The sequence below is a fragment of the Salminus brasiliensis genome, chromosome 10 (assembly GCF_030463535.1).
Source record: "Salminus brasiliensis chromosome 10, fSalBra1.hap2, whole genome shotgun sequence".
In the NCBI taxonomy this organism is placed as follows: Eukaryota; Metazoa; Chordata; class Actinopteri; order Characiformes; family Bryconidae; genus Salminus; species Salminus brasiliensis.
The window spans coordinates 38,609,635-38,621,229 of NC_132887.1; the positions used below are offsets into that span (position 1 = coordinate 38,609,635).

The 11,595-nt window shown below is 45.3% G+C and overlaps 1 protein-coding gene across 1 annotated transcript; it reads left to right on the forward strand.

Annotated features, from left to right (window-relative positions):
* The first annotated feature begins 963 nt into the window (after nucleotides 1-963).
* Nucleotides 964-11,012, forward strand: hmgcl (3-hydroxy-3-methylglutaryl-CoA lyase). Its single transcript, XM_072690051.1, has 8 exons — nucleotides 964-1,079; nucleotides 2,854-2,937; nucleotides 3,596-3,703; nucleotides 3,835-3,930; nucleotides 4,343-4,491; nucleotides 4,999-5,251; nucleotides 5,544-5,669; nucleotides 7,870-11,012. Exons 1-8 carry the CDS (start codon nucleotides 984-986, stop codon nucleotides 7,969-7,971), a joined length of 1,014 nt encoding a protein of 337 aa, XP_072546152.1. The 5' UTR covers nucleotides 964-983; the 3' UTR covers nucleotides 7,972-11,012.
* Nucleotides 11,013-11,595: the final 583 nt, after the last annotated feature.

Here is an 11,595-nt window from a genome sequence, read left to right on the forward strand (position 1 = left end):
CAGAAGTTTTTCTTTAATGCTCTAAACAAGCATCTGATGCACTTCAGTAATGAGTAATGATGATGTTAACCCGTTAACACAGGAAGGCGTATTACACCCTAAAAAGGTAAAGGTACTATGTACAGTGAAATGTGTCAGCCATCTGTGTTAGTGAACACACACAGAGCGGTGGGCAGCCAACTCCAGCGCCCAGGGAGCAGAGAGGGTGAAGGGCCTTGCTCAAGGGCCCAACAGCGGCAGCACGCCGAGCCCGAGTATCGAACCCACAACCCTGTCATCAATAACCCGGAGCTCTAACCGCTGAACCAGCACTGCATCCGGGATGAGGGACGGTACGTGTGAAGAAGAAAGGCTGCAGAGTTTCATGGAAAGAACACCTCTCCAACTGTTAAGCAAGTTTGGGTTTGTGTTGCAGCCAGTGGCAGTGGGGACCATTTCAGGGGTAGAGGGGCGGATGCATTCAATTAAATATCATCTTAAAGAAAACAAGAAACAGCTGAAGATGAAAAGCGGGTGGCGTCTGAGGCGGGATGGCGATGACCCTCAACACGCCGCAGAATGCCCCACACCACAGACTACCTCAAGAAGCGCAGGCTGAAGGTTTAGCAGAAAAAAGCAATGCAGCAAGGAAGGGACAAAAATCCTAATTGGTGTACTCCAAACTTTTGAACAACACTCCAAGAAATAATCACTGCTGTCGCTATTAATGACTGCCATGTTACTACTGGACCATTAAGTAAATGCTGCCACAGCACACCTCAGGACAGGGGTCATGACAGGGCCTATGGTCCAGCCTCCCAAAACCAGTGGTGGAGACACCTGGTCCAGCACCGAGGGGCGTGTCCTGCAGCTAATCATGTGTACTAGATAAGGACAGAAGGGTCTCCGGACCAATAGAAGTGCACGCCGCTCCACACCGGCAGGTGGCGCTGTGCGCTCTCTCTCTCGGCCCCGCTGGTCTAAGGTAAACAGTAAGGGTGGACATGGCGGCCGTGCTGATGAGGTTTGTCCCCTGTTCTTTTGGACCAGCTGTGGTTCAGCGGTCTCTCGCCTTCAGCTCCAGCGCTGCAGTCAAAGCCGTGAGTGTGTTCGCTTCCTCCCAGTGTCGCTGCTTCGTCCATGTAGCTGCAGCTACACCAGAAACACCACCCAAAACGAATGGCTTTCGGAGGTGTAGCGTGATAGATATTTGGTTAGCTACATGTTTAAATACATCGCAGGCAGAAGGTGGTTATAACTTTTAAAAGTTGTAGTAAACGCGACTCCATTCAACGCACGGAAGACTGTGGAACTGTGAGACTACAATACCCACAACTCACCGCGTCGGCAGCGCGCTGCCTAGCAACATAACAAGGTCAATAATAATTAAACAAATAAATCATTTAATTATAACTCAAGTAGATTTAAAATATGATTGCTGATTAAATATCTAAAAAAAAATACGACGCTAAAATGTAACTTTTTAATCTCGTTATTTTATTTATTCTAGCTAGAATTATCCGTTCCACCTTAAACGGAGCCGCAGCTACAGTCTGGCGCCGGAACGATGAGCGTAAAGGCGCCTGAACACAACCAGCGCATTTAAGGTGGAACGGGGAATTCGGACAAAGCCATATTTCTCCTCGTAAAACGTTTTAAAGTAGTGAGATTTGATTAAATAAAAAAAGTGCAGTAAAATGATACTGATTAACGTAATCCGTCCATCATCTATCAGCACAGTACCTGGAAGGATATAAGGAAAACATTTAATATAATTAAACTCTAATATGCACAGATTTCTATGCTATCAGTTATGTTAGCTACTTTATTCAGATAATAATAACCACCCCTGACAAAAGCCCTGGTGTCACCAGAGAGAAAGTGCACCATCTTGTGAGTTAAGATAGAAATGCATGTTAATATTCTACAGTCATGTTAAAAAAAAAAAAAATAGGAAAATATATTTTGATTGGTTTTATAAAAAAATAAATTAATAAATGTTTGTAAAATGTAATTAATAGAAATGCATTAGGACACCCCGTGCCCAGACAGCTGGTATTTCACCGTTTAGGTCTTTAGAACCGTTTCCCACGTCTCCGGCAGAATTGTTTCAGCTGTGAGATGTTTCAGATTTTCATGGGGTGTCCTCATTTTTTCACATGACTATATATGGAGCCGCTCATGTGGTACTTTTGGGCCAGTGCCAGAATGCAGAAGTTTTCCATGTAGATATCTCCTGATGCCGATCAGTAAACGTGTATAAATTGGGACTGGACGCTTCCTGTATTTCCGGGGAAATATCACATGTACTGTGGGTTATAGAGGCAGTAAATACATACAATAGATATTTAGCTTAGCAGAATAATAATAATAATAATAAAAATAACATGATTAATTCCTGCACCCCAGATGCAGCCAAAGTGTTTGAACTGTGCTTCTTTGGTTCCCCAATTACCCAGCCCGTACGTATTCTTCCCCAATCGCATGCAATGCTCCCGTCAGTAAAGGATGCAGCCAGCTAGGGTGCAACACCCCCGGGCAACCAACGCACCTGGAGGGAAGTGTCGTATACCCGGCTCCGGCACATCAGTGGCCAGTGGCGGCCAGCAGCACACTGGAGTGATGTAATGAGAGAGTGCCATCTACCCACCCTGGAGAGGGCATGGCCAGTTGTGCTCTCTCTGGCTGCGGCTGTCGATGGCTAGCAGCCTCGCACGTTTCTATGTGGTTTCAAACATGGTGTGACTTCCATTATACTGCATCTGGGGTTAGCGGTCAGTCATGTTCATTGGATTTTTCACCAAACTGTTCTGTTAACCAGCTCTCGGTCAGTGGATGGTGTCTAATCAAGGTGTGTTTTTATGTTTTTAATAGATTAGCTCGTCCGCTGCTAAGCCTCTTCCAGAAAGAGTGAAGATTGTGGAAGTGGGGCCCAGAGATGGACTACAGAACGAGAAGGTGAACGAAGCTTCTGTGAGCTGTAGAATCTATAAACCGCAGTCGTCCACGAGTTCCATCAGCTACATCCTGCTTATTAGGCAGTGTTTATCAACACCAATCAGCCATAACATTAACACCACCTGCCTATTATTGAGCATTCGAGGCATGGTCTCAACAAGACCGCTGAAGGTGTCCTGCTGCGTTATCTGGCACCAAGGCTAACATTAGCAGCACGTCCTGTAAGTCCCGTAAGGTGTGAGGTGGGTGGGTGATTGGGTGGGGCCTCCATGGATCACGTCAATGAGTCTTAGTTGCCCATGACCCTGTCGCTGGGTCTCCAGTTGTCCTTTCTTGAACCCCTTCCGGTTGATACTAGCATACCAGCAGCACCCCTCCATGAGCGTCAATAAGCCTTGAGTGCTCATGACCCCCGGTTGTCCCACAAGACCTGTCTGATGGTTTGGAGATCTTACGCTTGCCCATCACCTTTAAGAACTGACTGTTCACTTGCTGCCTAATGTGTAGACCCCACCCCTTGAAAGATGTCACTGTAGATGCAGGTAATCAATGTTGGTCATTTCACCTGTCAGTGGTACTAATGTTATGGCTAACATCGGTGTGTTACGCAATGCTGTGATTAACATCATTCTTCACTGCCTTCTCTTCGCTCTGCTAGACCATAGTCCCAGCCGAGGTGAAGATCCGTCTGATTGACATGCTGTCGGAGGCGGGGCTTCCTGTCGTCGAGGCTACTAGCTTTGTCTCGCCCAAATGGGTCCCTCAGGTAAAAAATTATATTTTTGTCATATTTGGTATCAAACTTTGGATTCTCCGCACAAATACCAGCAAATCCCCCAAAATGCTCCATATGACGCAGTACAGCTGAATCCTGGGTTGAATTTGTTGGGTCTACAGATGGCGGATCAGGAGGAGGTGATGCGTGGAATCCACAGGAAGGCCGGAGTTAATTACCCAGTCCTGACCCCCAACCTGAAGGGCTACAGAGCTGCTGTGAGTACTGCAGGCTTGGCCTGGGGGATTTCAGGTCCGATTGGGAAGCAATTCCTATAGACTCCATTTGTGGAAGTCCCTTAAAGAGGGCGTATCTGAGATGAAGCACTCATGTCCAAAAGTTTGTAGACACCTACTCCTCCACAGGTGCGTTTGAGTTTGTGTTCCTGCAATAACAGCCTCTAGTCTTCAGTGGGAAAAATTGCTGTGAGGATTTGATGGCATTCAGCCTTGAATCTGATAATGGATGATCAGTTACAGATCAAAAATGTAAACCCCCCCCATCATTTACCGTGATGCTGTCAAACGAGGGTGTCTGTTAGCTGATGTAACAGAGCTCTTCAATGACGTTGCGATGTGTCTCTCTCTCTCTCTCTCTCTCTCTCTCTCTCTCTCTCTCTCTCTCTCTCAGGTGAATGCCGGGGCAAAGGAGGTGGCAATATTCGGCGCTGCCTCAGAGCTTTTCAGCAAGAAGAACATCAACTGCTCGGTGGAGGAGAGTCTGCAGCGCTTTGAGGAGGTGATGGAGGTGGCCAAACAGGATGGGGTTGCTGTGAGAGGGTAAGACTTCCTCCAATAACACCACAGAGCCACCGTATGAGCATGATGATCAGCCATGATGGGTCGACTAAGCAGAGAATCATAAAAAAGGCTGTTGATGTGAGAATCCTCATAAACGTATTGATTATTAGCTTTAGATAATGCAGATAATGATAATAAGATAATAGTAAGATAATGCTTAAAGTCTTGTCACTGTTAGGAAAAAACCTTGTCCAGTTTTTCACTTTTTTCTTCCTCCTCCTGTGAATTTGCTAATGTGGCTATCAAACACAGGATTTAGACTGTCGCCAGTCTCATTTCTGTAAATATCGATGTGGTTTAGACCGCGTTATGATTTACTTTAGTAAATGCAGGCTTCTCTGCAGAGCTGAATGGTTGGGCAGCTGCTGTGTTTGTGCAAGCAGGGCCTATTCTGGACCTCAGCAAACCTACAAAGCGGTCAAGCTTCATACAAAAAGCCCTGATACTGGATTCTCATCATTCCTTCTGTCCCCTCCCACCGTCCAGATACGTATCATGTGTACTGGGATGCCCCTATGAAGGCAAGGTGTCCCCAGCGAAAGTGGCGGAGGTTGCTAAGCGTCTGTACTCCATGGGCTGCTACGAGATCTCTCTGGGCGACACCATCGGCGTGGGCACTCCGGGAGGCATGGTCGAGATGCTGGAGGCGGTCAAGAAGGAGGTGCCGGTGCAAGCCCTGGCTGTGCACTGCCACGACACTTACGGCCAGGCGCTCGCTAACATCCTGGTAGCCTTGCAGGTCAGCAGACAGTAAATGTAGTCTGGTGGGGGGGGCTCTGAAGATTCTCGCTGCTTTAACTGTGGGTGGGCGAACCAGGCAATTCTGTTTAATTTGAGCATCGGTGTTTTAAACTATACGCAGTCCCGATCCTTAGTTTTTACCGCTGTGTTTTAGCAGAGTGAACTCTGCTCCCGGCGCCACGTTTGGGGTTCAAATGATGGGGATGAAGGTTTGATGTGACAGCAATGATAAATCACACTGTTGTTTCTGCCTGTTTCTGCAATACTGATGAAACGTCTGGCATTTGTAGCACGGCGTGAGCGTCGTGGACTCCTCAGTGGCTGGATTAGGTGGATGCCCGTATGCTGAAGGGGCTTCTGGCAATGTAGCTACAGAGGACGTCGTGTACATGCTACACGGACTAGGCATTCACACGGTGAGAATTCCACTTCCTTTTTTATATTCCCTTAAAATCCTAACAGAGAAACCGGTGCCAGTCCACTCTGATTTCTTCTCGGGGTGGTGAGAACCAGGGTTAATGGATGTCCACGATGCAAAAATAGCCCTTGCATGCATAAAATATATGAGTGATTATTACAGGTGGAAGGATCTGTCGGCTGTGTATCGGTATCGGCTGATGATTTAGCCGATCCTGAGGGCTGGTCAGATCGTATGATGCATATTTTGCAAGTTACTGCAGCTCTGCGTGAGGTCACAGGACTCTGCAGTTCCTTGTTTAGCCACTAGATCTGATTCAACACTGCAGAAACGTATTAAATCCAGTGTTTGCGTTTTTTTTAACTCCAATATTTGTAGATTGTGGAAATGTAACCCCTTCTCGAGAGTCCATCACTCAGCTCAGTGCAGTGAGTATCAGCAGAGCTAGAAGCACCGCTAACGATACTCTTAAGCTCCATTTACATTTACTTTGAAGGCGTTTTACAAAAGCACCAGAGCTCCAGAAATCTGGTTGATTCCAAAAATTAAAGCTTTTTTAATGATCAAGAGATGATGCAGAACGTTACAGAAGCCCTGAACGATGATGCATTAGCAAGGTTGACTGGAAACGCTGATGTGGCGTCCAGTCCTGCCCTCGATCAGTATCCCCAATCAGCTTATGGTGATGATGGGTATCGGCCCCAAACTCACTGGACGGTCCACCTCTAGTGATTATATATATATATATGTATGTATGTATGTATGTATGTATGTATGTGTGTGTGTGTGTGTGTGTGTGTGTGTGTGTGTGTGTGTGTGTGTGTGTGTGTGTGTGTGTAAAATGGTAAATGATGGCAAAAACAAGTTTTATTTGGGTGCTATGAGTACCCTCCCTGTCCCTCTGCTCCGTGAACGTGTTTAGGAAGTGAGTTTTAGACCAAAAGTCTCACAGTGTCTGAAGCATCAGGCAGCTTATTCACATCTGGCTGGTGTAATAACATATGGTTATGTAACTTTTAAGCCTTCAGACGTCTGGCACCATTCACCAGCACTGTGAGTCATTCTGACTGTTGAGTTGCACGTTTCATAACACAGAACCCACAGAATTTCGGGCAGAATTGCCTTTTAAAACACAATAGCAGGAAAACGAGTCTTAACGGAAAAGTGGTTGTGGGCTTCTCCTCTCCAAGCTCTCCTATAGTTAACGACTACTAATAGGAATTCTTTCCAGCAGCCTCCAAGGCTATGGTCACTCCATTTACTGCTTATGGCCAAGTGTTTTGGAACGTAAACTGGGGACTTACTTATTATATATACAGATTAATTAACTACATTAGAGAGAGAACTTTAGATTTAGGTTTCCAGGGGCTTTAATGATAGGTGTGATCTGAAAATACACTCCTCAAAAACTGGAGCTGCAGCACACTAATTTGAGCCTCTTTAGTATGGTATTTAAGAAATTGCAGTTCACAGGAACAGTGGAGGTCTAGTAAAGGGCTGTAAGACCAAGAACACTTTCAGAGAGAGCTGCTTGTAGGATTGCTAGAAAGACAGATCAGTACCTTTCAGGAAGGTTTAGCAGACACTGGAATTGGGATGCACTATTCTACTGTGCACGAATACGACCTTCGTGAAAAGGAGGGTGAAATTTGATTAAAAGACCACTGTTAACCCCCTTAAAATACCTACGGTCCGCCAGTGGGCCAAAAGTTGTATTGCAGTTCTACTACCAGAGAATAGCCCCAACCCACCCAGAGAATATCTATACCCATCTTACCCATCATTGCTATCGTTCACCCCGCCAGCAGTCTCATTTTCACACTTGGCGAGTAACACGCTGATTGGTTAAGTTTGCATATTACGCCCAAAACGCACTCATGATTAATAAAGAGACTTTTTGCGAGTTTCGAGCCACGCAAGGCCTACTTTTCCCACCGTTGCGATAGCAACGAAGCCTGAAGATCGCTAAAATAGGGCCCTTGGAGTGTTAATGGGGTAAAGCAGATAGGTGGAGAGACCTTCAGTTGAATTGATTACATGGCCTTCACTTGGTGTCGCCAGTTGGCCAGTTTGAAATAAGCTCTTCCCAAACAGAACCGAAGCTATCAGGTGTGATTTTTCCATTGCATGCCCTTTTTAAATCAGGCCTGTGAGCTAAACTGTGTGTGTGTGTGTGTGTGTGTGTGTGTGTGTGGCAGGGAGTGGATCTACCCAAGCTGATGGACGCTGGCTCGTATATCTGCCGTTCGCTCAACAGAAGGACTAGTTCCAAAGTCGCGCAGGCCTCCTGTAAACTGTGATTTGCAATACAAATTGTATATATGTGTCTGTGTGTGTGTGTCTGTGTGTGTGTGTGTGTGTTTGACTCTCTCTCTACGTCTCTTCCCCCCCCCGACCTGTTGGTTTCCTGTGGCTATGTGCGTGTCCTTCTCTCTGCTTCTCTCTTTTGCTGCTGTGAGGCAAAGCCCAGGCATAGCTGACGGGCCTTCTGACTTCTGAGACCCCACTAAGGCCCGGATGCGGCCCGGATGCAGCGCGGATGTGTGAGCGATTTCCCCGACTTCCCTTCTCCTCTCATAATCAAAGGAAGGAGTCGCACGAATCAGCTGTCTGATTCGCTGTTTGCTTTTGGATTGGTGCCCAACGACACAGAGGCACTGGAGGCCCTCCTGATGAATTAGGCTGTAATTATATATACACAGCCACACACACACTTCATCTCTGTTTGTCAGGAAGGAGTGTATGAAGACTGTTTCTTGTCTTAATCGCCCAGCCTTGACTAGCCCCGTGTGTATGAGAGCTTGAGAGTTTCTCGTGAAGATACAGATACAGCAAGCCTCAAAAAAAAAAAAAAAGAACCCCACCGTTACTCTAGTGCCTTGTTTTCAGGAAAGTCGGGGAAGTGGCTCACGAGCCAAGTTAGGCTTTGACGGATCTCCTGAGTGTTTCTTGGAAAGTTAAATATTGTGCTTTGGAGCTGGAAGGTTCAAACAACATCCCCAGCTTGAGGAACAGGGCCTGTCGGCTGCAGAAGCATTGCAAAATTCAACGTAACCCAGATGTGAGGCAAATTTAGCGAGCGAGTGAGTGGGTGGCCATTAGCCTTCGCAGTACTTCGCGGTGTGCGGCCTAACCAGTCAACGAATATTGTGTGAGAGTCCTGACCAATCACAGATGTCCGTTGGGTGTACAGATGCATCGCGGCATTTATACAATCCAACAATTAAATAAATCACTTTAGCGAAAATATCTTTTTTTTTTTATTGAAATCCTTAAGGATGGGAACCATAGCAACCACCCTAAACTGCACAGCAACCATCTAGTAACCATCAGATATGGGATAACTGCTACTGAGCAGCACAAGACGAAACCTAAATCTAGCAAGCACTTGGGATAACATGGTAACCACATTAGCAACACCTTCACACCGCTTAGCGACGCCTTAGCAACCACCTTAGCAAGCACGCTAAGCAAGCGGTTTTGTGGACGGGGTCTTGGTTGCAATGTGGTGGTCAGTGGTCTATATCGTGCAGGCCTACTCCGAATTCTACCCTACAGCCGATGGTGGGGGGTGGGGGGTGGGGGGTTGGGTAGTGGTAGGTCAGTGGTCTGAGCACTGGGTTGTGGGTCCTATACCCAGGTCCGCTAATCATGAGCACTTGGGCAAGGCCTTTAACTCTCTGCTCCGGGGGTGGGAGCAGCTTTCCACACTGGGATAAGCGAAGAGAAGACTTTCTTTGTGCTGTCGAAGTCCGATTTCTTGCCCCCAGGCCCGTAGTTCGATTTACAGTGGGGGGAAAAAGGTACACCAGTACTGTCGTGAGTTCGAATGCCGAGTCATGCTGCTTTGCCATCAGCAGCCGGAGTCTGGAGGCCTGCAAATGCGTCTGTTAGCCGGGGACTCTGCACTTTCCTCCGAAGGTGTCGGCTGTGTTAAGTCTAATGTCTTACCCTCCTAGTGTTGGGAGCGTTGCTAGCACTAGGGGGCGCTATGATTGCCAGTAGCAAACAGGGAAAAAATGCAATCTCACAATATAATACTTACAATAACCCCGTTTCCAGAGAGGGAACTTCATCTCCAAAGGTCCGCCTCACCCTGAAGTGTTAGTTTCCACCTGCATGTTGTTCCCCTTAAAATTCAAGCGAACTACTCTCTCCAATCATATTTTTAGCAGCTTTCCTCCAGCTGAGCTCAAGATTTCCTACCGTCAGTAAATTAGATCATCTTCCACTGCACCCTAGAACTCAAGGGTACGCTGTGCAGCCCTTGTCCACGGAGTGCTAGCTGCTTTGTTTTGAACCCCTATATGGTCAAGCGTTTCTGCGCAACCTCCGCATCCCCCCTGGCCGGCGTGTCATCCTCAAGCACTTTCTAAACTGATTTAATGACTTTTGAGGAATCGGACCTTGCAAAAATAGAGGCCACGTGCTCAGCATCGCCAAGACACTACCAAAACAGATACATCATTGGCGAGAGCGACTTCACACAGCTTGTGCGATCAATGTTTACGAAGTGATTTCGTTTGGTCTGCATCATATCACCTGATGTTTAAGTGACCTTTTAATGCCATGGAGATTTGGGTATTGTTCAGATGGGGCTAAAATTAAGAACGTATCGGTAACTCTTCAGTGAGGAACGGAGAGATGGAATACAGACTTCCGTGGAAGAACTGTCCCTGAAAGCTTTTCTTTAGCAGATGATTTGTGATTTCTTCTTTGGAAATGAGGAAAATATTTGAGGATGAGGATCATGATCAGAGTGGATGAACACTACAGTCCAGAAGCTTTTAGACTTGTTGTTGTTTTATGTTCAATAATCTCATACAATGTGGATTGAAAGGATTTCAACCATTCACTAAAAGCTATTTTTATTTGATTAAAATGTTTAATTTTATAATTATATTAAATTATAACTCTTTCTAAAGTCATTTTAGCACAATTTATCGTCCTGTGCATCATTCTGGACGTGGCATTTGCATGGGATTAGCATGTCTGGATAACAGTATACCTGTATCTGCAGTGGTAAACCACGTTTAATTAGAGTTCGGCCTTAAATTCAGCCAGCTCCCAGCTCCCAGCTCTACGACCTGAGGTCCTTCAGTCCAGCTTCTGAAGGCCCGACCAATGAGAGAGCTCCCTTGGCTGATTTAAAATAAATACCACAGAGAAAAAAATTGCAAAAAATGATGATGATGATGATGGCATGATTTTATTATTATATATTTGTTTATGCTCTTAATACATGTGGTAATAATAAAATCTATCATTTTTAATTATTATTCTAGATTTATTAATATTATTATACATTTATAGTGATTTGTAAACGATTAAAAAAACTTCACAGACATCTTTAGGCCGTCTGCATAGGCCTAGAAGGCCCTGAGGGGTCCTCACTGTTTGCCTGCTGTATTATTAATAACCGAGAATACAGTGATTTCAACCTTTTTTAATTAGAGCCGATTTAATTGACCTTTGATTGAATATTCTGCTTTTACTGTGTTTTCTATTTCTCTTTCTTTCCCTTTCCAGTCTCATGTCTAGAAAGATTTGGTGTAATTACTGTACTGATAGAAGACCTCACACTTGGATAATGCGCTTTCTTGTCACATTGGGAGAGAATTGAATATTAATTAAGGTGATGGAGATTTTTTTTTTGTTATTATTATTTATGATGTTCTATTTAACAAAAAATACAGTGATTATTTAAGAATACACGGGAGAGTTGTGTACTCTGGCTTATTTTTGTTGGATCCAAATCTTTTTTTTTAATGATGTAATAAAAGTGGAGAAAGAAATAAATGTTGGTTTCTTCATAATTTGTCATGTTTAGCCTTAACCTTCCACATTATCATAATTGGGATTAAGGAATGAAACGAATGCGCCGACTTCATGAGCCCTTATCTTACCACTGAGGCCTAAATGAG

Coding starts and splice junctions, on each gene's coding strand:
- hmgcl (XM_072690051.1), top strand. CDS start 984: ATGGCGGCCGTGCTGATGAGGTTTGTCCCCTGTTCTTTTGGACCAGCT. Junction 3,931..4,342: donor TGAAGGGCTACAGAGCTGCT/GTGAGTACTGCA, acceptor TCTCTCTCTCAG/GTGAATGCCGGGGCAAAGGA. Junction 5,670..7,869: donor ACGGACTAGGCATTCACACG/GTGAGAATTCCA, acceptor TGTGTGTGGCAG/GGAGTGGATCTACCCAAGCT.